The sequence below is a fragment of the Tubulanus polymorphus genome, chromosome 10 (assembly GCF_964204645.1).
Source record: "Tubulanus polymorphus chromosome 10, tnTubPoly1.2, whole genome shotgun sequence".
NCBI classification, from domain to species: domain Eukaryota; kingdom Metazoa; phylum Nemertea; class Palaeonemertea; order Tubulaniformes; family Tubulanidae; genus Tubulanus; species Tubulanus polymorphus.
This window is the reverse complement of record NC_134034.1, coordinates 12,686,336-12,709,339: the sequence shown is the minus strand read 5'-3', so window position 1 is coordinate 12,709,339 and position 23,004 is coordinate 12,686,336. Positions and strand designations below refer to the sequence as shown.

At 42.6% G+C, this 23,004-nt stretch overlaps 1 protein-coding gene across 5 annotated transcripts in view; it reads left to right on the top strand.

Moving 5' to 3' along the window:
* The window catches only part of LOC141912080 (uncharacterized), a 33,451-nt gene that overhangs the window by 201 nt on the left and 10,246 nt on the right, over positions 1-23,004 (top strand). For 3 of the 5 annotated variants that reach the window (XM_074803273.1, XM_074803270.1, XM_074803271.1), the window contains exons 2-23: positions 318-681; positions 6,629-6,805; positions 7,375-7,605; positions 8,823-9,038; positions 12,216-12,448; positions 12,801-13,106; positions 13,208-13,429; positions 13,898-14,107; positions 14,420-14,599; positions 14,954-15,130; positions 15,228-15,398; positions 15,713-15,847; positions 15,929-16,036; positions 16,561-16,809; positions 16,970-17,161; positions 17,677-17,952; positions 19,789-20,062; positions 21,110-21,330; positions 21,812-22,027; positions 22,130-22,297; positions 22,380-22,563; positions 22,669-22,891. In XM_074803273.1, coding sequence (XP_074659374.1) covers positions 318-681; positions 6,629-6,805; positions 7,375-7,605; positions 8,823-9,038; positions 12,216-12,448; positions 12,801-13,106; positions 13,208-13,429; positions 13,898-14,107; positions 14,420-14,599; positions 14,954-15,130; positions 15,228-15,398; positions 15,713-15,847; positions 15,929-16,036; positions 16,561-16,809; positions 16,970-17,161; positions 17,677-17,952; positions 19,789-20,062; positions 21,110-21,330; positions 21,812-22,027; positions 22,130-22,297; positions 22,380-22,563; positions 22,669-22,891 — 4,733 coding nt within the window. Of the gene's footprint in view, positions 1-317; positions 682-2,674; positions 2,704-5,821; positions 6,045-6,628; positions 6,806-7,374; positions 7,606-8,822; positions 9,039-12,215; positions 12,449-12,800; positions 13,107-13,207; positions 13,430-13,897; positions 14,108-14,419; positions 14,600-14,953; positions 15,131-15,227; positions 15,399-15,712; positions 15,848-15,928; positions 16,037-16,560; positions 16,810-16,969; positions 17,162-17,676; positions 17,953-19,788; positions 20,063-21,109; positions 21,331-21,811; positions 22,028-22,129; positions 22,298-22,379; positions 22,564-22,668; positions 22,892-23,004 lie in introns of those variants that run through there. The other 2 variants (XM_074803274.1, XM_074803275.1) reach the window with 2 other exon arrangements.

Genomic DNA, 23,004 nt, shown 5'->3' with positions numbered 1-23,004 from the left:
TTACAATCATTTAACTCAAGGCCCAGTTACAGAGAAGAGGGTTGGTGCAAGCTAGGCTGTAGCATATCTCTTGAAGGATTTGGAGGGGTTGTTCCAAGCTGTAGAATATCTGGAGGGGTGGTTCCAAGCTGTAGAATATCTGGAGGGGTTGTTCCAAGCTGTAGAATATGTCTGGGGGGTGGTTCCAAGCTGTAGAATATCTGGAGGGGTGGTTCCAGGCTGTAGAAAGTCTCAAAGGGGTGGTTCCAGCTAGCAAATTGATAATAACTCTCAATGAGCCCCAATCGTTAAAATTGTTTATGATATATCTGCTGCAGGAGGAGATGCGTCAGATGAAAGACGCTCAGGATGATGAAATCAGTAAACTACGACAGAAGATTTTAACGGAAGTTTCTACGGAATTAAACTCAGTGAAATGCGAGTTGGATTTGTATCACGATCGTTACAATCGTAATATAAACTCGTTTAAAGAGTTGATCGAAACGACTTTCCACGTGGATAATTTAATTAATAGAGGATTAACGAAATTACGCCAGAATTGTGAACCTAAAACACCCTCGCGGGGCAGCAAGGATACCCCCTCGCGAGGTAGCAAGGATACCCCCTCACGGGGCAGCAAGGATACCCCCTCACGGAGCAGCAGAGACTCTCGCAGTAAAACACCATCACGAAGAGAATCAGGTAAGAATATTTAAAATGTTGTTTATATTCAGTAAATCTTTATTAGACTGTTTCTATGTTGTAACTGTAAGATCCACCAGGTGTCGCTCTACACACAGTCCGGTTAGGAATCAAACTGATGCAATATTTCTGCTTTTAGATGAATTAGTTTGACAAAAACTCCAATAATGAATCTGATACTGTCGAGGCTTCAGTTGATTGTACGGTTTCGGTTTAGGGGTTAAGTCTAGATTTTGACGGGCTTCAGTTTAAATAGTATAAATGCTGAACGTACTGGGATTATACTGATAGTGATAACAGTACATGTAGGGCCAGTACACAGTACACGGTACACGGTACACGGTACACGGTACACGGTACACGGTACACGGTACACAGTACTGTAGGTGTACTGTAGGTACTGATAGTGATAACAGTACATGTAGGGCCAGTACACAGTACACAGCACACAGCACACAGCACTGTAGGTACACAGTACACAGTACACAGCACACAGCACACAGTACTGATACTGTAAATAATTAATCAACTTCACAATCACACATACATTCACACCGTTAATAATTAAAACACTGACTCCTCCCCGGGGGCCATCCATCCGGCTTTCCATCCGGCCGCCGCGGGTCGGGAATACAGTCTCTCTCTCGATACCGGATAGTTGTAGAATGAACGATGTCGTCTGCTCGAGTTTAGAGATCGGTCTCACAATTACTGATTACTACGGTGAGTGACTGATACTAACACGCCACCTATAGGTTGGTTCTACCCCTCATCTCGTTTATCTAGAGAGGTCTATTGGCTGTCTGTCACCTCCTGAGGTAGTCCCATGGTCTCCCTCTAACGGAGGTAGTCCTATGGTCTCCCCTCTAACGGAGGTATTCCTGTGGTCTCCCTCTAACGGAGGTAGTCCTATGGTCTCCCTCTAACGGAGGTATACCTATGGTCTCCCTCTAATGGAGGTATACCTATGGTCTCCCTCTTAAGGGAGGTAGTCCTATAGTCTCCCCTCTAACGGAGGTAGTCCTATGGTCTCCCTCTAACGGAGGTAGTCCTATAGTCTCCCTCTAATAGAGGTAGTCCTATAGTCTCCCCTCTAACGGAGGTAGTCCTGGTCTCCCCTCTAACGGAGGTAGTCCTATAGTCTCCCTCTAACGGAGGTAGTCCTATGGTCTCCCTCTAACGGAGGTAGTCCTATGGTCTCCCTCTTAAGGGAGGTAGTCCTATAGTCTCCCCTCTAACGGAGGTAGTCCTATGGTCTCCCTCTAACGGAGGTAGTCCTATAGTCTCCCTCTAATAGAGGTAGTCCTATAGTCTCCCCTCTAACGGAGGTAGTCCTGGTCTCCCCTCTAACGGAGGTAGTCCTATAGTCTCCCTCTAACGGAGGTAGTCCTATGGTCTCCCTCTAACGGAGGTAGTCCTATGGTCTCCCTCTGAGGGAGGTAGTCCTATAGTCTCCCCTCTAACAGAGGTATACCTATGGTCTCCCTCTGAGGGAGGTAGTCCTATAGTCTCCCCTCTAACGGAGGTAGTCCTATAGTCTCTGTTGACCTCAATGATTTCTACTGTGTTTCTATGAATCAGTTGTATTGTTGTGTTGTTGGTAAATACCACAGTAATGACAGCGTGTATCAGGTCGGAGGTGTGTCGGGGGTGGAGTGAGTGGTTACTCACTAGCAGCTGTTTTATTACTAGAAACTAGAGATAACTGATATTACGTGTTTGAGAACTGTCTGTGGATTTACTGTGACCTGATCACATCAACTCGAACGTGTGATTAATAAGATTATTGATATCTCAGAGTCAATGAGATTTTAATATCTGGGAGTCAGTAAGATTAGAGACATCTGGAGAGTTAGTGATGATATGTGGAGAGTCAGTGTGATATCTCTAGTACTGCACCGATTGACTCAGTACTACACACACACAGTATAGAGAGTTACAGCTAGCAGGAAGTGAACAGTATCGTTTACTGCTCTCTCAGTCTCATCACCTACATGAACCATCATCAGCTCATCAGATACTGTAAGTATTACTCTCGTCGACCCAGTTCCACTCTCACGGGTCCGGCCGGGTATCTACATAGGTGTCCAGTCAGTCAGGTGTTCGGTCAGTCACGTGTCCAGTCAGTCACGTGTCCGGTCAGTCAGGTGTTCGGTCAGGTTGGTTCATGTGATAGTCATTGATTCCTGGTTCACTGTACCTGTCAGCCTTTCAGCTTCTCCCTGTAAACACTGTACCTGTCAGCCTGTCAGCTCCCTGTAAACACTGTACCTGTCAGCTTCAATCAATATTTAACTATCAGTTACTCGTGCTACTACGATAGATGTGCTGCTGTGTGTATTTGAGATTTTAAAAGCCATTAAAGTTTCATGAGTAACAATGTAAATATGTTTATATTGATTGTGTTTCGGTCTCAATCTCCTCCCTCCTGATAATGTTCTCAATCTCCTCTCAGTGTGGACTGTGGTGAGGGAGACCCTTCTAATTATGTTATGCGGTTAAAAATCATTTGTCATTGAGGAAGTTGAAGGATGTTAGTTGGAATGCTGGTCCAGTCATTGTGTGTTTAGAATGCTGGTATTCATTGACGCTGGTATTCATTGACGCTGGTATTCATTGACACAGGCCTGTTTACAGGTTCAGTAATGTATGTACTATTATGGCAGGGATGATACTGTTGTGAGATAACATGGCTTTGCAGTCTATTCTGAATTAGGATTTAAAAATCTCTGATGTCGCATTCTCAGTGCAGCAGCAGAGATGGGGTTCGATTTGGGATTATTGTCTTCAAGCTGGAGGCTTCCCTGATACAGCGGTATCAGTTCCCTGATACATATCGCTATATCGATACGATGCTTGATACAGCGATATAGTAGTGTCGGTTTAATTGGATATCAGGACAAACAAAGGTGCATTTATTTACTGCTGATAAAAATCAGATTCTGGACACGTTTAATGAGCTACGTGAATGAGCTGTTGAATGAGCTATAACTCGCGGATCACAGTTTCTCTATAACACTGCTCTATACATGTATAGAGTTAATGTATAAATGGTGCTGATGTGTTCTAGTTTGAAGTATTGAAAGGGAACTAATTAATCTCATTTGATAATTACATCACTGACATCAATTGATGAGCCCTGAACAGGCTGCGAGGTGACGCTATCCCTGAACAGGCTGCGAGGTGACGCTATCCCTGAACAGAGCTGCGAGGTGACGCTATCCCTGAATAGAGCTGCCAGGTGACGCTATCCCTGAACAGGCTGCGAGGTGACGCTATCCCTGAACAGGCTGCGAGGTGACGCTATCCCTGAACAGGCTGCGAGGTGACGCTATCCCTGAACAGAGCTGCGAGGTGACGCTATCCCTGAACAGGCTGCGAGGTGACTCTATCCCTGAACAGAGCTGCGAGGTGACGCTATCCCTGAACAGAGCTGCGAGGTGACGCTATCCCTGAACAGGCTGCGAGGTGACTCTATCCCTGAACAGAGCTGCGAGGTGACGCTATCCCTGAACAGAGCTGCGAGGTGACGCTATCCCTGAACAGGCTGCGAGGTGACGCTATCCCTGAACAGAGCTGCGAGGTGACGCTATCGCTAACTTTCCCCCCCTCATTGCTGGTGCTAACTAAATATTGATGACTGTTTTATTGTGAGTGGTTTTTCAATAAATTGGAAATTAAATGCGCTTTTGTCTTTCGCGCGTGTGTGCGGGTGGTATCCGGAGTGGGGAGCGCGCGTTAGCTGGAGCCGGAGTCGATCCAGAGAGCAGGGAATATATTTGACAGTTGAAGTACCTCTCATCCGTCTGGTAGTGAATGTGCGTGAGTCAGGTGTATATATTGTCGACCTGTTCGAAATCAATACCTCAGCGCGGTACCTCCTCTCACCTCCTCTCTCTCCTCTCACCTCCTCTCTCTCCTCTCTCACCTCCTCTTACTCCGTTATAAACAATAGAATACTGATATGAACTCGCGCGTGCACGTACACTCCGGCGCTCGTTCGACAATGTTTATGTATGAAAAACATGTTTGTAGTTCGGGATTCAAATGTTGATCGAAAGTTGTAGCTAACTTCGAAGTCAATTATAGTAGTGGACATTCAACACAAACATAGTGTAGATATTCCGCCCGATGTGGATATGCGGGCTTATATGGATATGTGCGTGGGTACACTGTGTAAACACTGTGACTGGCGTAATGTGCATATATGTGGATACAATGTTGAACTGATGTGTGCGGATACAATGATGTGGATGTAATTTATTGCACGACGTTAAAAAAAAGTTTGAATGAAATTCTACTACAATGTATGACACACACTGTACACACACACTGTAGACACTGTAGACAATAATTTCAACTGATAAGAAACTTTTAAAACTGATAAGAAACTTTTAAAACTGATAAAACTGTTATCGAATGTTTGATTATTCATAGTGAGCGATTTCAGTTTAGAAAGTTTTTCATATTGGTGTTTATTATGTGAGGTGTAGGTGTGACTATATATATATATATATATATAGGAGAGGGGATTACAGCTATAGTTATGGATTACACGTTACGTAATTCAATTAGTACCGCGCCGATTATCGCGGGAGCGCCGTCTAGTGACAGGAACCGGTATAAAACGTCGAAGATTCCTACGCGCTCGGCGTCGTCTAGATTTAGTAAAAACAAGGAATACGCGGTAGCATCACAGGAGAGAGATGGAGTCAGCCGGAGTCAGGAGAGAGATAGCAGGGTATCCAGCGGCGGGAGGCAGGAGAGAGATGAGGTCAGCCGGAGACAGGAGAGAGATAGAAGGGTATCCGGCAGCGGGAGGCAGGGTAGCGATCGAATGATGTCACCGAGATTGAGTCTACCGTCAAATCTAAAACATCCTCGTAATTATTCGGATAAAAATCGTCGCAGTTTTAAACTTGATTCCGATCTAATTAAGTCACCTGTGAGTTTGACGAATTCTGAAAATCCTGCGAATAACGATGCCAGAAGGTTGTCGTCGCCGATAGCGACCGGTTCATTGTCGTCTGCTGACGGGAATCGTATTAAACGTCATTCGCTCGACGGCGGTTCATCATCCGTCAGTTGCGGTTCTCCCTCCGTCTGCTGCAATTCAGCGTCCGTCTGCTGCGGTTCATCGTCCGTCTGCTCGTCGGAGGAGTCCGTTCTCAGTTCGCGGCCGGAATTACAATCTCAAAGCGATCAGATATTTAAACTTCTCCGCAGATCGTCGCTCGTGCTACAACAATACAACAATCATACCGTTACCGCGGCGACCACGCCGAGTTCGCGCGGTTCTATTTCATCGTTCTATCCCATAGGTGGCGCTACTACAATTAACAATACACTTACTACAGTTAAAGGTATATATGGTAACATTGGAACAAGGTTCCATTGTACGGGTTATGATGAACAGGACCCTTGCCCCTCAGACCCTTTCCCCGCTGACCCTCGCTCCCCTCCATCCCCCCGCTGACCCTCGCTCCCCTCCATCCCCCCGCTGACCCTCACTCCCCAAATCCTCTCCCTCTGTCCTTCACTCCCCCAACCCTCCCTCTGACTCTCACTCCTCCAACCCTCCCTCTGACCTTCACTCCCCAACCCTCCCTCTGACCTTCACTCCCCAACCCTCCCTCTGACCCCTGCAGCCCTTTGGGGGGCGCAGGAATACCCCTGTTAGCCTAACCGTGGTTAGTGGCTTATCCGTGGATAACCAGATTGAAATAAGAGGCCACACGAAGACAATTGTTAGCGAACAGCATTTTCCTGCACCCATTTATGCCTAACCATAGTGTACTAACCACAGTTAGCCCTAACAGGGTTTTCCTGCACCCATTTATGCCTAACCACAGTGTACTAACCACAGTTAACCCTAACAGGGTTTTCCTGTGCACGCCTTTGAATGTTATCACTATCAGTAACTGGTTATATTTTCTATTTTCTGCAGGTATAGATGCAGGTAAATGTAACGACGTTGGTTCTGATGGTAACAGTTTAACCAGTGATGACGCCGTACAGGATTTATCTATCATGTCCGATGAAGGTTTATCGTTGTCTCAACATCTGTGTGAAAGTTTATTTATGGGACCGGGGTTAGAGGAGGCTGAACAACAACTATTAGCAGGTACGTATCACCGCTCTCAGGACCGTGAGAGGGTTAATTCTGATGAAGCCTTTCACCCCTCAGGACCAGTAGGGGGGTCTTTTAATGAAGCCTTTATTCTGGGGATCAGAGAAGCTCATAGACAGCAGAACACCCCTCATGACTACAGGGGTTTAAAGGGGGGACTTCTGATACCCTTTTAATGTCAGGACCTAGGAAGCTTATAGGTGTTTGAAGGCCCCACAGAACCAAAGGGACTTCAATACATGTAGTGTGTAAGGAGACAGCTCCCTTTCTCTTGGATCAGGGGGGTTGGTTATGAATTGTAAATTTCTTTGAGAACAAACAGAGGAGTCCCAGATATTCGGGACAGTCATCTGGGGCCAGTTGCGTAGTCATGGCCTAGACTTAAGACCGGTCTAAGACCAACTTGGTTCTATAGCCAATCTAACAACTTAAGACCAGTCTTAAGATTTAAGACCACTTTTGGTCTTAAGTCTTGACTATGGAACCGGCCCCAGGATGGCCAATATTGAAGTGTTTGTATAGTTAGTCGTATGTAATGATGTGAATGATTGATTTATTTATAGATTCGAGTTCTCGCCTCCAGATGGCGGTAGAGAAACTACTAGAAATGTTAGCGACCACGACCGATCAGCTGGAGCAGACGCAGTCGACGAATAAAGATTTACTCGCCGAGTTGGAGCAGAAGAACGAATCGGTACGAACGCTCCAAGATCGCATCGAAGATCTGGAGCAGAATTTAAAATCTGAACGCGATGGAAACAGTTACCTGGCCGTAGAACTTCACAAAGCCGAGGGTAAATACCAAAAATATGGCTGCCTCCATTATTCACCCTATGACATCATCGAGAATTGTACCTATACATGCTTCTAGAACAGAAGACTGCCTTCGTGTATCCCCCCTATGACATCATAGAATTCCATTACCTGTAGACCTCACCGGGGGCAGTTGCATAGTCGCTGCATAGACTAAGACCAACTTAGTTCTGTAGCAAAAATCTAACAACTTAAGATCAATCTTAAGATTTGAGATCGATTTTGGACTTGAGTCATAACTGTGCCCCTGGAGACCCTAACAGATCGATTTCTTCCGCCATTGATCACCCTATGACATCATCAAATTGATCAGTAGATGCTTCCAGAATAAATGTCTGCCTCCATCATATCCCCCTATGACGTCATCAATTCAATAACCAGTTTATCTTTCCGATGAGGCCCTTATTGAGATACAGATATCATGTCTGGTGATTTGATTACCAGTACCGGTAGGTAACTAGTGATGTCATAGGGGGATGTTATGTAGTTTTGTTGTTGGTATGAAATTAATTGTGTGTTGTTATTGAGTATTTTTATACGTATGACACACAGACATTGTTCTAGTAAGATAGCGACTGAATATTGATCCATAGATAGGTATGTAGAGGTACACTACCTACCTGACTGACTGTAAGTGTTTATGATATGAGTGGGTTATATGGAACTAGGTGATCTATCTCGATCTCTGTCTCGCGTTCTCTCAGAACGCGCTATACTAGGATTAATTAGTATATACACACAGTGTATATCACTATGTTACGATGGATTCAGGTTGGTTTCCTTATATTTGAGATATCATTTAAATCCGCTACTTTCGTGGCTGTGCTTTCTTCGGGCAAATATTGATTTCTAATATAATGGAATAGATCTCAACTAAACATGATATAAAGTTCATGATTTTAGGGTCGCACTGTTGTGACCTGCTAAGTTCAAATGTGGTCTTAAACCTTAAGATTGGTCTTAAGCTGTTTAGAAACTAAACTGGTCTTAGACTCTGGTCCGAGATTGAAGCTATGATCACGCAACCACGTTGGAATTGGGGTTGATTTGAATTGTTAAGTTTTGGGGCAGGGATACGTCGATTTGAATTGTTGCGACTGTTGTTAAGTTTGGCGGAGGGATACGTTGATTTTAAAGTTGTGACTGTGTTTTGGCGGAGGGATACATAAAGTTTAAATCGATGTGTTGTTGTTGTTAGGTTTGGCGGAGGGATACGCCGCTGAGAAGGACGTCCTTGAAGAGAAAGTGAACGACCTTGAAGAGAAACGCGAAGCTCTCGTTCACGAGTTACAGCAGACGACCGAACGTCTTCACGATCTACACGAAACGCAACAGGAAGTGAATGCCATGAAACAGGAAGTAGAACGTCAACGGTCGGCTCTGAATGATAGCGTCTCAGGAACGGGCGAGGAAGGTAAGATTATCTTTCATCCCTATCAGGTGTTGACCTACAGGTCATAGGGGTCCCTGGAAAACCTGCTGATTAGGGAACCCACTCTTCAGGGGTTTGCAGGAAATGAGGAAAATTCTTGCTCAGTTTTCTAGATTGTCTTCATCAGTTTAGAAAAGTATAAAACCTTCACTATGTACCAGTTTCTGGTTCTCTGGGTTCTAAACTTTCACTGCGTACCAGTTTCTGGTTCACTGTGTACTGGTTCTCTGAGTTCTAAACCTTCACTGTATACCAGTTTCTGGTTCTCTGGGTTCTAAATCTTCACTGTGTACCAGTTTCTGGTTTTCCCGGTGCAGACTATGAGTCTGTGTGATTTCTATACTATCAGTAAATGTATCATTGCCAATAACCAATGTATCCCATTGGTTGATTTATTGATTGATCTATTGATTGATTTGTGTGTATTGATTATTGATCAGTTTGATGTGTGTTTATCACTGATTTTTGTTCATTCTCTTTCACTGTGAGAGGTTTACATTAATACAATATCGTGTATCTAGTGATACCAGTCGCCATCCCTCATCCCCATCTCTGTTCCTCTCATCCCCATCCCTCATCCCCCCTCATACCTTACTCATCCCCATCCCTCATCCCCCCTCATACCTTACTCATCCCCATCCCTCATCCCCCCTCATACCTTACTCATCCCCATCCCTCATCCCCCCTCATACCTTACTCATCCCCATCCCTCATCCCCCCTCATACCTTACTCATCCCCATCCCTCATCCCCCCTCATACCTTACTCATCCCCATCCCTCATCCCCCTCATACCTTACTCATCCCCATCTCTGTTCCTCTCATCCCATCCCTGCTTCCCTTAAATCCCGATCCATGTTCCTTTCATCCCATCCAATTCCTTCATCCCATCTCTGCTTGCCCATCCCTGATCCTCTCATCCCATCTCTGTTCCCCTCACCCTTCCCCATCTGCTCCCCTTATCCCCCAATCCCTTTTCCCCTCCTATTTCTTCATCCCTCCATTCCGATGAAAAGACTCTATCCGTCTGAATTCAATAAATTTGTAATTGATTCATTAAGAATTCCTAATATTTTTTTAGTGTTTTTTTCGGGTTTTACAAAATTTTTATTGCACATTGTTATTGTTTTTTTTGTTTTTTTTTAATGCAGTCAATTCTTCAACGACGGTTAAAAATAGTGAACCAGGTACACGCACGCCACCTATATTCCTAACCTGCCAGGGTCTGTTGTTCTATCGTTTCATGTTTTTCACTTTTCAGTTTTTTATTTGCAAATTCAAAAATTCAAAAAAGTTTAGCTTCGCGCCACGGAACTCGAATTCTATGGCTTTATAAATTCACTGCATGTTTTATATGTAGCTGTTTGTTTGAAGGGTTTATAATCGATGAATAGCGTTTATATAAGCTTTGAGGTGATTCGGAAATTTCAGTTTTTTTAGTTTTATGAAATCTATTGTGCTGGTGTTGAATACTATAATACAATTCTACTTTATACCTGCCCTTCACAATCCTGATAGACAAAGAGAGAGAGAGAGATAGAGGGGATGTAACTATGGTAACTGCTGCTGATGATGCCGGTATCCCACCTGAGTTGACAATTGATTGAAATCAATTCTCGGAACGGGATAAAAAACACTACCGACTATCGACTACTACCGGGAGGGAGTAATTAAACATCACACCCGTGATTAAACAAACTTACTATACAACTCCCACTAGACTCATGGTTTAATCAATGATTTATATTTATTATTCATTACAAAAGTTGATTTAAGAGTGAGTGAGAAATTGTAGCTACAGTAGCTTTTAGATTGTAGCTATCAGTTACTACACAAGTCCTGGTATATCAGTTCCTCAAACATCATCTCATGCCAACTTTAGACTGGACACTAGACACTAGAACTAGTAGCTACAAACCCCATAAACACCAATAGATATCAATTTATTGTCAAATGAAGTTCATTTCCTATTTTTTTTTAAATCCAAATACAAACAATAATCCTTTTAGACTGAGTCAAAATCTGTGAATATAAACAGCTGAAAAAAAGCACCAGACTGACTTTACTTCCTGTGTCATCTGACCAGCTGTGACATCATGAACCCTAGCTAGCCAATCAAAAACCCTATGCCTAGGTCACCTGACCAGCTGTGACATCATAACCCTAGCTAGCCAATCAAAAACCCTATGCCTAGGTCATCTGACCAGCTGTGACATCATAACCCTAGCTAGCCAATCAAAAACCCTATGCCTAGGTCACCTGACCAGCTGTGACATCATAACCCTAGCTAGCCAATCAAAAACCCTATGCCTAGGTCATCTGACCAGCTGTGACATCATAACCCTAGCTAGCCAATGGAAAACCCAATGCCTAGGTCACCTGACCAACTTTGACATCATAACCCTAGCTAGCCAATCAAAAACCCTATGCCTAGCTCACCTGACCAGCTGTGACATGTACCTGTGGGACAACTATAGCAGACTAACAGGTCAGGTGACTTCTCTAGCAGACTGACAGGTCAGGTGACTTCTCTAGCAGACTGACAGGTCAGGTGACCACTATTAGCAGACTGTTCTAATCAATGTGTTCAGTGAACTATATTCACAATGTAGAGACTCTTTATTAGAGTTTGATAAATTGTAAAGCATAAGAAAACAGTTTAAACCCAGTAAAACAAGGATGATCTCACTACTTCACTGGTGATAAACACTGCTAAATACATCCATGAAAGTAATTCAAATGTTCATCTATACAAAATTCATTATTTGATCCATCCTAGAATAAAACCTGCCCCATCCCAGAATCAAACCTGCCCCATTGAAAAAAAACTACCCCATACCAGAATAAACATGTCCCATTGAATAGAACCTGCCCCATCCCAGAATAAAACCTGCCCATCCCAGAATAAAACCTGCCCCATTGAAAAAAACCTACTCCATCCCAGAATAAACATGTCCCATCCCAGAATAAAACCTGCCCCATTGAATAGAGCCTGCCCAATCCTAGAATAAAACCTGCCCCATTGAATAGAACCTGCCCCATCCCAGAATAAAACCTGCCCCATTGAAAAAAACACAGCCCATCCCAGAATAGAACCTGCCCATAATTTGTATATTCCCTGAAACAATTCATCAGAAGTTTTTCGCTGTGTTTTGTTTTAGGTCTTTTACAAGAGAATCAACGTTTAAACGAAGAAAAAAGAGAAATCGAACGTCAATTCAATAAAGATCGCGAAGAGTTGGAAAAACGAATCGACGAACTGCAGATGACGATCGAGGATCTACAATATCAGAACGATCAGCTCGGCGACGAGAAACGCTCGGAGACGAACGACCTTCGCTGTCAGATCGACGCGTTAGAGAAACAACTACGCGCCGATCGACTGTTCATCGAGGTAACTACGCCATCTATACCCAGTAACGCGAACTATGGTTTCGTTGGAAAATGTGGCGTTATGTATGAAAGCATACAAAGTTTTAAAGACAAAAAAATATGTATTTAAATTACGAATATCTAGGGTCCAAAGTGAAATTAGAACTGACCCCTGGAATCCAAACTTCAGTCCAAAGCCGTGAAATTAGAACTGACCCCTTGCATCCGACCTTCAGTCCAAAACTGTGAAATTGGAACTGACTCCTTGCATCCTACCTTCAGTCCAAAACCGTGAAATTAAAACTGACCCTTGGCATCCAAACTTCAGTCCTAATCCGTGAAATCTGGAAAACATATTTGGCTTATTTTCGTAGGAGCAAACTCACGATCGGGAACAGGAACGAGACGAATTCAATCAAGAATTAAATCAGTTAAAATCGAAACTACGCGACCACGAAAAACACCGTAAATCGGACGAACGTCTGCAACAAGAGGTCGATAATCTTCAAGGTCAACTGAGCGACCGAACGGACGCTCAGAGCGAATTACTGCTGAGGAAAGAGCAGCTCGAACTGGAGCTGACGAAAAAACAGAAAACCGAAAAACAACTCGAAAAAACCATCAACAATTTGGAACAAGAGCTCAGTCGAAAAATACAGTTGGAACAAGAGTTAAAAAAGGTAAAATAAACTGATTACCGGTTTGCATTGTTGATTTGATTTGAAATCCGAACTGAAAAGTTAAAACGTGGATTATTGTCTACCGTTCGTTATTCTTGTAGAAAATCAAAGATCTAGAATACGAGTTGTCGAAACAACAAGAGATCAACGATGAACTACGCGAAGCAGACGGACAGACTTCGACGACCGGTAAACAACAGACGGATAAACTTGTCGCCGAGTTACGCAGCGAACTGGACGCTAAAATCAGAGCGGAAAGTCTAGCGAATCAACAGAAACACGAATTAGAACGAGAACTAGAGAAACTGAGACGACTCGACGAGGTACGTGACGCGAGGAATATTATAATCGACCCTTTCAGTGATGACTGATGAATACCTGAAAGTGCTGGGCTTGGTTTCACAAAAAAGTTCAACTCAAATTTTTGGTTTTATTGGTATTGGTTTACTTCATGTTTCCAATGAGGACAACATTTCAAACTTTACCATTTTAGGCTTAAACTTTTTCATGAAACTGAGCCCCGGAGATAATTTGCAGTTCTTTGAAAATTGCACCCCAGTGCATTGTGTAACTGGCACATCACTATTTTGTCTTCACCTTGGTGCAGTGTATCGTTAGTTACTTATGTTTCACTTTGTTTGACAGGTGCTGCCATCTTTCAATAGAGATAAAAACTAATAATGTCTATACACCGCGATGCTGTGTACTAGCTGATTACTGATTTATACACGGCACTGCCGTGTAGACGCACTGAAAGGGTTTTAATTCATTGCAATGTCGATGTTTTTCAGGAGCAGTCTCGTCAGCGGGGGTTGCTACAGCAACAAGTATCGCAACAATTACAGCAGATATCGGAATTACGCAGTTCGATCGACGAACAAAGAACGGGTGGTAGTTTCTATAAACCGGCGTCGGGGGCAGCACCGGGCGAGACGAGTCTCAGCGACATCAAAGAACAATGCGATCAACATTTACAGTCTATAGAACTCAAAGATAAAGAGGTATAGTCTATTCATTTTTCGATGAAATTTGAACTCGATTTATTTATTTCGAAAATTATCAATCGAGTCATCGGATAGATATAGAATTCCCTTACTCGCTCGGTGTAAGGTATAGAAAAATGATTTACTAATCAGAACAGTTGACTCGAGAACTTCATTGAATGAAATGTGCAGGGTGGTAACCCAGAGACACTAGCGACACCTGGCAGAATCCTCGCTTGCCACAGAAGCGTTGCCGGTATCCCATTACATTTTACGGTCCAGAATAAAACCAGCAGAATCATCTTTTAAGTATTTTTGATAATTTCATAGATTCAAGATTTGGAAAGTCAATTGGAAGAATTTCGAACTCAGCTGATCGCAAGAACGGAAGAATGTGATCATCTGAACGCTCAGTTAGAAGTCGAACGTAAACAGCAGCAGACGGCGGAGCAGACGCGGGCTGCCGGGAAACAGGAAGATCAAACAGACTCGAGTGATAAACAGTTACAGGTAGAGATCTGATGATAACTTCAGTAGCAACAGCAGCAGCCACATGTGGCAGCAGGACCCAGTTCACAAAAAAAAAAACTTGATAATAACTATGATTTATCATTTAAAGCACTTAACATTAAGACAATCTCAAAGCTCAAACAAGATAAAATTAGTCGGCATACAATCAGTTCTCTCACTTGGAGTAAAGTGGTATATCGGGGGTTAATTTTGTTTAGTTCCAAGACAAAATACTGATATAAAAAACCTGGAATTTAGCGATCAACCCTAGGGGTGGTTTATCAGGGAGCTGTATATCGAAGTTTTGGAATCAAACGTCAAATTGAATGTTTAATGAACGTTTGTCTCATGTAGGCGAAGGTCGATGAATTGAAGGTTAAACTAGAGGAGTACGAAACCGCGCCCTTACCCCCGATAGCCCAGACGCTTTTACAGAGTAAAAACGAAGAGATCGAATTCCTGAATAAACAAGTTAAACTTCTCGAAGACGACGTCAAAGAGGCTCAGAGCGAATCGAAGGCGAGAAAACTGGTAGGTTTTTAAAATTCGAACCTAACCGCTACAACTGTTCGCCGGTTGACACTATGACCTTGAAATCATCTATATTTTGATTGGAATTCAATTTCAGCAAATTGAATTGGACGAAAAGAAATCTGAGTTGGAGAAACTGCAAGAGTTTGTCGGCGGTAAATTAGACCAGGAAGATTTAGTGAAACATCTACAAGCGTTGGTCGATCATAAAGAACAGCGTCTGCTCGATCTCGGCTCGAATGTGGAACAGTTGGAGAAAGCACTGAAAGTAGGTCATTTCAAATTGATTCAGCTGAGTTCTTACAGATCAGGGAACATCATTGCAGGGAAAATCAGGGAATTCTGACTACAAGAAACAGCTCCCCCCTTGCTAAGGATACCTTTATGTTAAATAATAATCTTTCATTTAATCAGCGAACGATTTTTGGTCAAGTTTCTGAAAATATCACAGTATTTATGATAACCTGATCTGTCAGACCTGCAGATGTCGGGAATGATCAACAGTTAATTCAGTGTTGCTCGCTAATTCTCTTAGACATTTTCGATCTTTGTTTTTGATGAAATTTGTGTCGTGATTTTTAGAAGCAGACGGAATCGTCGGAGAAACACATCGATGATTGTCAGGTTCAGATTTCGTCGCTGGAGAAAGAATTAGATCAGGTTTTATTGCAGAACGAGAGTCTCGCGATCGAGGTGGAAAACCTCACTAAATTCCAGGTAAGTTTGTTCAGAATTTCCACGTCGTGGAATTGTAAGGAGAGCACTATTTTGATGCGAGGGGTAATTTATTAATTGCAGACGTCGTTACAAGAAGATTACGACACCGTTCAAGTTATGTTAGAAGAAAAACAACACGAAGTTGAAAGTCTGTCTAAAGATCTGATCGATTTAAAAGATGAAGCGCAGGTATTTATTTTTAACACCCCTACCTCCCCCATCTCAAACTACTTCCCCCTACCCCCGAAATATTGGTTAGTTTATTCATAATCAGGTTCAGAAGCTCTTCTATATCAGTTTCTTCGATAATTTAGTTGAACCTAAAATCGATCGGGGTGGCGCCACTTACGTGGAAATCAACGAAAGGCATAGAAAAGTCTGGGAATCGGGGAATTTTGTAGAAAATGCCGATAATCAGGGAAATATGTCGGGATTGCATGAAAAAATTTAAACAGTTTCCGTCTATGTGTTACATATTTGACAGCGTTCAAAGATTGAATTCTTAGTAGATCAAGTCAGAGAAAACAACGAGCGTGTCGGGGAAAAGTCAGGGGAAAAGAAAGTAAAAAAATGACCACACTGTCGATTTTGGAGTTAATAGTTTCTGTAACCAAGGGTTAATTGTAAATACGCGGACTGATGGCGTTATTAGAGAAATATTTAATAATTTTACGCTCGCTTTAAGTTGAAACCGATTCGTTCGTCGATTCCAGGTAAAATACGACGAAGAAACCGCGATTCTTCAGAAAATGTTAAAAGGTAAACAGAACATCATCGACGAGAAAGAGGAAGAGTTGTATGAGTTGAAAGAGCAGGCGGAACAATTCGACGAGAAACTCGCCGAGTTGAAACAGTTGAAACAGAAATTCAACTCGATCGAATCGACGTCGTCTGCTCAAATACGCGACCTTCAGAAATCGGTCGACGACAAGGACGCGAAAATTACCGAACTCCAGAAAGAGGTGAGATTCGTATAACGATTATTTGAAATTAACGTCTGCTACTGTTGCTAGATTTCGATAGACAGTTACGCGTTAGTTCGAATGAGACGTCTCCTATTGTTTGTTTAAATTGAACCCTGATCCCTCGTTTTGAATTTCGAATATTTGAATATTTCCACAGTTGAAAACGCTGAAAAACGAATTCGACGAACAGAAAAATCTGTTAAAAAATCGCGAAACCGAAATTCAAATTTTAACCGAAGACGCTTCGTCGAAAGAGATTGAAATACGTCGTCTGCTGCGAGGGTCGGACGAAGAGGGCGCCACCGACGAGATGGAAACGAGGATCACGGAATGGAAGACTCGAGTTGAGGTACGTGGGTTCTAGGATTGATTTCACAGTCGCCACTGACCTGGGGGCTGGCTGCAGAGTCATGGCTCTGACTTAAGACTAAGCGTAAGACCAACTTAGTTCTATAGCCAATCTAACAGCTTTAGACTAGTCTTAAGATTTAAGACTACTTTTGGACTTAAGCTACGACTGTGCAACTGGGCAGTGGAAATCGGGGAAAATTGAATTATTTTCTTTGTGAAAAAATAGTCTGGGAATTTTGTAAAAAAAACCTAAAATCAAGGAAAAAGTCTTGGAAATATGTGGAGAAATGTATCTAGATCAGGCATAAAATCAAAGAGTTTCTGTCTATGTTTAACTAATTTCACTGTGTTAATTGATTAAATTGATTGCAAATCAAGTCGGCAAAAACAATGTACAATTATGTACATGTCAGGAAATAGTCTGGGAGAAAAAAGCAAATTAAAAAAGTCAAATTAAATTCTGAAATTGAAAAATGTGGTCTGAAAGTTGTTTCCGATTTCCGTGAAATTCAGGAACAACGACAGACGATCAACGAACTGCGTCGCGAGTTACGCGCCGGTCAAAACGACCTCGAAATCAAACAGCGTAAAGTGGATCGCGTGACGAGCGAACTCGACGAGTTGAGACGCTACGTCGACGCCGAGAAAACCAACAACGAACAGGAAGTGAAACTCATACGAGACGAACACGACGGGATCGTTCGAGAATTACGCGATCGTCTCGACGAATTAAAAACGGAACTCGAAGTTTATAAATCGGCGGAGACTCCGTTCAAACAACTCGACGTCGTAAGTTTACGATTCAGAAAAATTATAATTTTACTTAGTTTTTATGAGAACGGTTTATAGTAATATCTCACCAATAAGTAGTAGATATATATTAAAAAATTATTGTATTGATATTTTTCCGACTTCAGACTGGACAATTCTACTTTTGGTGAGATTTTACGATTTTTCCTGGAGAATGATGAAATGACACGATGCACCTAATTCCTGAGACGAATTAATCTCTATATTTCCCCAAACCTGTAAAAACCACGGCGATATTTGATCTGAATCTGTTTAATCATTGTATTCTTTAATTTATATTGATTATTCGCGTGAATTGATGCTATATATTTCCGCTCCCAGGGTCCGACATCGAAAAAAAACTGAAATAGATTCAGCTTTTAAACTATGATATTGAATAATTGAAATCAATCTTCTGTCCGCTCACAAAATACACTCAATGGACGCAAAAATTTCATTGGAATTAATAGAAATAATTCTGAAATATCCGTTGGTTCAGTTCTTCCTAAACCTTGTCCCTGACGTATATATTAAAGGTTTTGTTTCCACCTTGAAGTACCTAATACCTGGCGTGGGGGGGGGGTGCGAAGGGGAGGAGGGTATATGATAGAAGTAGGTATTGTATGGATATTGATATTCATACAGAGTTTGAAGTATTTTTCAAGTGTAATTCAAACTGTATTTAGAAGAGTTCATGTTGTAACCTCGTCAAATATGACAGGTTTATTTACTTCGCGTGTAGTTCAGTGTTTACTATGAACAAATAATTCCTCAAGTTGTTAAATTGTAAACTCATGGGTCGTACGTGTAGACTAGTAGGTTCTAGTCTCTTTGAATTTTATTGCAAATCGCAAATTTTAACCCGTTCAGAATTAGGACTTCTCGAACAGTGAGTTTATTAAAAAGAAATGTCAACAAGGGATTTGCGCTATTAGGTACACGATACATGATGATGTCATTAGTTTACGTGTGGCTATAATGAATTGAAGACTATTAGGCGCGATAATTGATGATGTCACGAGTTTATGTGACGTAACTAGGATTGATTAACGAGCAGCAGGTGCTGCTGTGTGATGTGTAGCAGACGTCATTGTTGTACTGCCTCAAGAGCAGACGGCTCTTTACCGGTGATATTCGTGTATTGATTTTTATATCGAATACAACCAGCTGTTACATAGCAGTAGTTAGAATACTGGTGACACTGACTTCTACTACTGCTGCTGCTAGGATACAACATGTTTCCTCTCGTACTGTTTTAATTCTACTGTTAAAATATGAATTCTATTTCCGCGTTTGGATCCAGTATTTCTTGCTGTGGGGATTGCGTTAGTTGCTAGGATACCGGTAAATTGAAACGTTATAAGTCGTTGTGAGAAAAATGTTGAGTAGTAATTTCTAAAGAATCATTCATTAAGTGTTCATCCTTCTTACGAATTTGAGACATCTGAACGTTGAATTTTATACATTTAACCCTTTCAGTGCATCTACACGGCAGTGCGATGTATGAATCAGTGATGGATTTTGCTAGTACACTGCAATGCGGTGTATTGATGTAATTAGTAATTATCTCTGTTGAAAAATGGCAGCACATGTCAAACATAGTGAAATACTAGTAATTAACGATACACCGCGCCGCTGTGTAGACGCACTATAGTGGTATTCCTGTTATTCAACACACTAGGGTGGAATTTCTAAAAAAATTTAAATTATCCAGCACTATAGGGTATTAATTAGTCAGCACTGAAAGGGTTAAACAGATTTTTTTTCATTCTAAATTTTGCATAGAATTTTATTCCTGATTTTGTGTGACGTTCGATCGTTGAATTTTTCGTCTAGAAATTTCAAGAGTTGTACGAAAACCAGCGTAAACAACACGACCTTGAGAAAGAGAAGATGAGTCGCGACCACGAACAGACAGTGAAGGTTGTTGTTGAGGAGAAACAGTTGAAACACAGCGAGCAGATGATGAAATTGAAGGCGCAGTTTCAACAGGAATTAGAGAACGGTATCGCGAGAGTTCGAGACGATCTCGATCGGAGACACGCGGAACAAATCAATCAAATCAGATCCAAACATGAATCAGAAATACAACAACTTAGACTTATGATCGGTAAGTCAGTAACCCGGCAACCCAGCACTCAGTTCCACCATTCTGTGACCTAGTTCCGCAGTTCTGAAGCCAGTTCCACAGTTCAAGACCCAGTTCCACACTTCTGGAACCAGTTCCACAGTTCTGGACCCAGTTCCACACTTCTGGAAACAGTTCCACAGTTCTGGAAGTAGTTCCACAGTTCTGGACCCAGTTCCACACTTCTGGAAACAGTTCCACAGTTCGAGACCCAGTTCCACACTTCTGGAACCAGTTCCACAGTTCTGGACCCAATTCCACACTTCTGGAAACAGTTCCACTGTTCTGGAAGTAGTTCCACAGTTCTGGACCCAGTTCCACACTTCTGGAAACAGTTCCACAGTTCTGGAAGTAGTTCCACAGTTCTGGACCCAGTTCCACACTTCTGGAAACAGTTCCACAGTTCGAGACCCAGTTCCACACTTCTGGAACCAGTTCCACAGTTCTGGACCCAATTCCACACTTCTGGAAACAGTTCCACTGTTCTGGAAGTAGTTCCACAGTTCTGGACCCAGTTCCACACTTCTGGAACCAGTTCCACAGTTCTGGAAACAGTTCCACAGTTCTGGAAGTAGTTCCACAGTTCAGACCCAGTTCCACAGTTCAGACCCAGTTCCACAGTTCAGATCCAGTTCCACCTTTCAGCGACCCAGTTCCACCTTTCAGCGACCCAGTTCCCCAGTTCTTGTTCCGCAGCTCTGGAACCAGTTCCACAGTTCTGGAAACAGTTCCACAGTTCTGGAAGTAGTTCCACAGTTCTGAGCCCAGTTCCAGAGTTCAGACCCAGTTCCACAGTTCTGGATCCAGTTCCACAGTTCTGGATCCAGTTCCACAGTTCTGGATCCAGTTCCACCTTTCAGCGACCCAGTTCCACCTTTCAGCGACCCAGTTCCCCAGTTCTTGTTCCGCAGTTCTGGACCCAGTTCCACAGTTCTGGGTTTAAAGATTTGTCACTAACATTGTTGAGAATGAACTCATTGAACTCATGAGTGAAATTTAACTCAAATTTAAAACCGGTTGATTTTCTAGACGGTGAAGATGGAACTGCGCTGTCCGATATCGGGGTCCAACTCACCGAGGAGTTAGCCAATCAGGAACGACTCGATTCCAGTCTGCTCGGACATTTATCGTCGTCGAAAGATCATCGACAGGAAGGAGTCGGACAGGAAACGAAAACGTCGCCGTGGCAACAGAATTTAAACGATTCATGCGAACAGCAGACGGATTCAGTTTATCCGGACAGATTACAGGTAAATACGTAAAACATGGCCGCTTCTGTGAATCCACCTATGACATCATAAATTATATGTCTGGACCCGATTTCGTAGACCAGCAGGGGCCAGTTGCACAGTCGTGACTTAAGTCCAAAAGTGGTCTTAAATCTTTAGACTGGTTAGATTGTCTATAGAACTAAGTTGGTCTTAGATGACCATTAGTCTAAGCGATGACCATGCAACCGGCCCCACGTATCAAAGTTATCCCTAGGGGTAAGTCGTCAACGACTACAGTAACAATGAGAAACCGTGGTAATAACTGAAAATTTTAACAGTGTTCCGGGGATTATTTTGAGCTGTGAGCCATTATTGCGAGGTTCAGTGAGTCTATTGTCGGTGGATCGGTGGCAAGCAAGCGTAGCAGTGATAAAAATAAACAGCCATAAGATTTAAACAGTGGGGGGGGGGGTGAGAGCAGCCACAGAACAGAGCAGTGAAATACTAGTCTCTGTTACAGGTGTTACTGAGTCGTCTGCACAATGAAGGCACGACCGTAATGACGCTAGCCGAACTTCAGTTCATACATCAACACCAGATGGCGGTAGACGCCGATCACGTACCGGATATCGACGCGTTGCAACGAGCGTGGGACCAGGAGAAACAATCGCTGTTAGACGCCATTCAAGCGCTGAAAGATCTACTCTCGAATACTCAACAAATCAAACAAGACAAGGTAAAAAAAAACAACGACGATATTTTTACAAATTGTTACAAATTTAATTGCATTTCCATGGTAACAGTGAATTTTAATGTATGATCGTATTGTTGTAATTAGGAGAAGGAGAATATATCCGATTGGAGGGCGGAGTTATTGAAGTCGATCAATTACGTGTTCACTAAAGAACGTGAAGCGTTGTTGGCTGAATTACGTACGCAGGTGATCTCGGGGTCAAACGATAATCTCACGTTAGAACAGAGAATCGATAGTAAAATTAGAACCATGGTACGAAACATCCCGTTTAGATATTCGCATCGATTGAATCTGTTAAAATGATTTGATTTAAAAATGATTTATGTTTCTGCAGGAATTAAAACATGAATCGTCGGTTGAACAGGTGATGAACGCCGATCGTCAGTCGATGTTAGCCGAGATCCGAGATTTACGAGCTCATCTCGCCGTAACCCGCGACGAGAAACAACAATGCGAAACGACGTTTAACAACGAATTACAGAAACAACAACAGAATTCAACGAATCTACGACAACAAGGTACGTAGCAGACAGATTCAGAAGCAGACGGATTCTGGAGCAGACGGAGTTAGTTTCAGGAGCAGCAGATGGAATTCTAATGAAATTTTCTATTGTTTGTTTCAGTTGATTTGTTGAATCATCGACTCGCCGAAGAGCAGACGGCCTCCGACGACCTTCGTACGAACGTCGACCTTGAGAAATCTCGAATGACGGAAATCTCGCGTCAACTCGATATCGAGAGATTGAGAAATGCCGAGTTGATTACGGAGATATCGGACGTGAAAACTCAACGAGATCGGAATAAACAAGCGCTTGATCAGGAGAACGAAAGAGTTAAGAGTTTATCGTAAGTGTTTATAAATATTATTTACTTTAAATAAGAATTACTGGTTCCACAATCACTGAACCCAGTTCCGTAATTACTGAACCCAGTTCCGCAGTACTGGATTCAGTTCCACA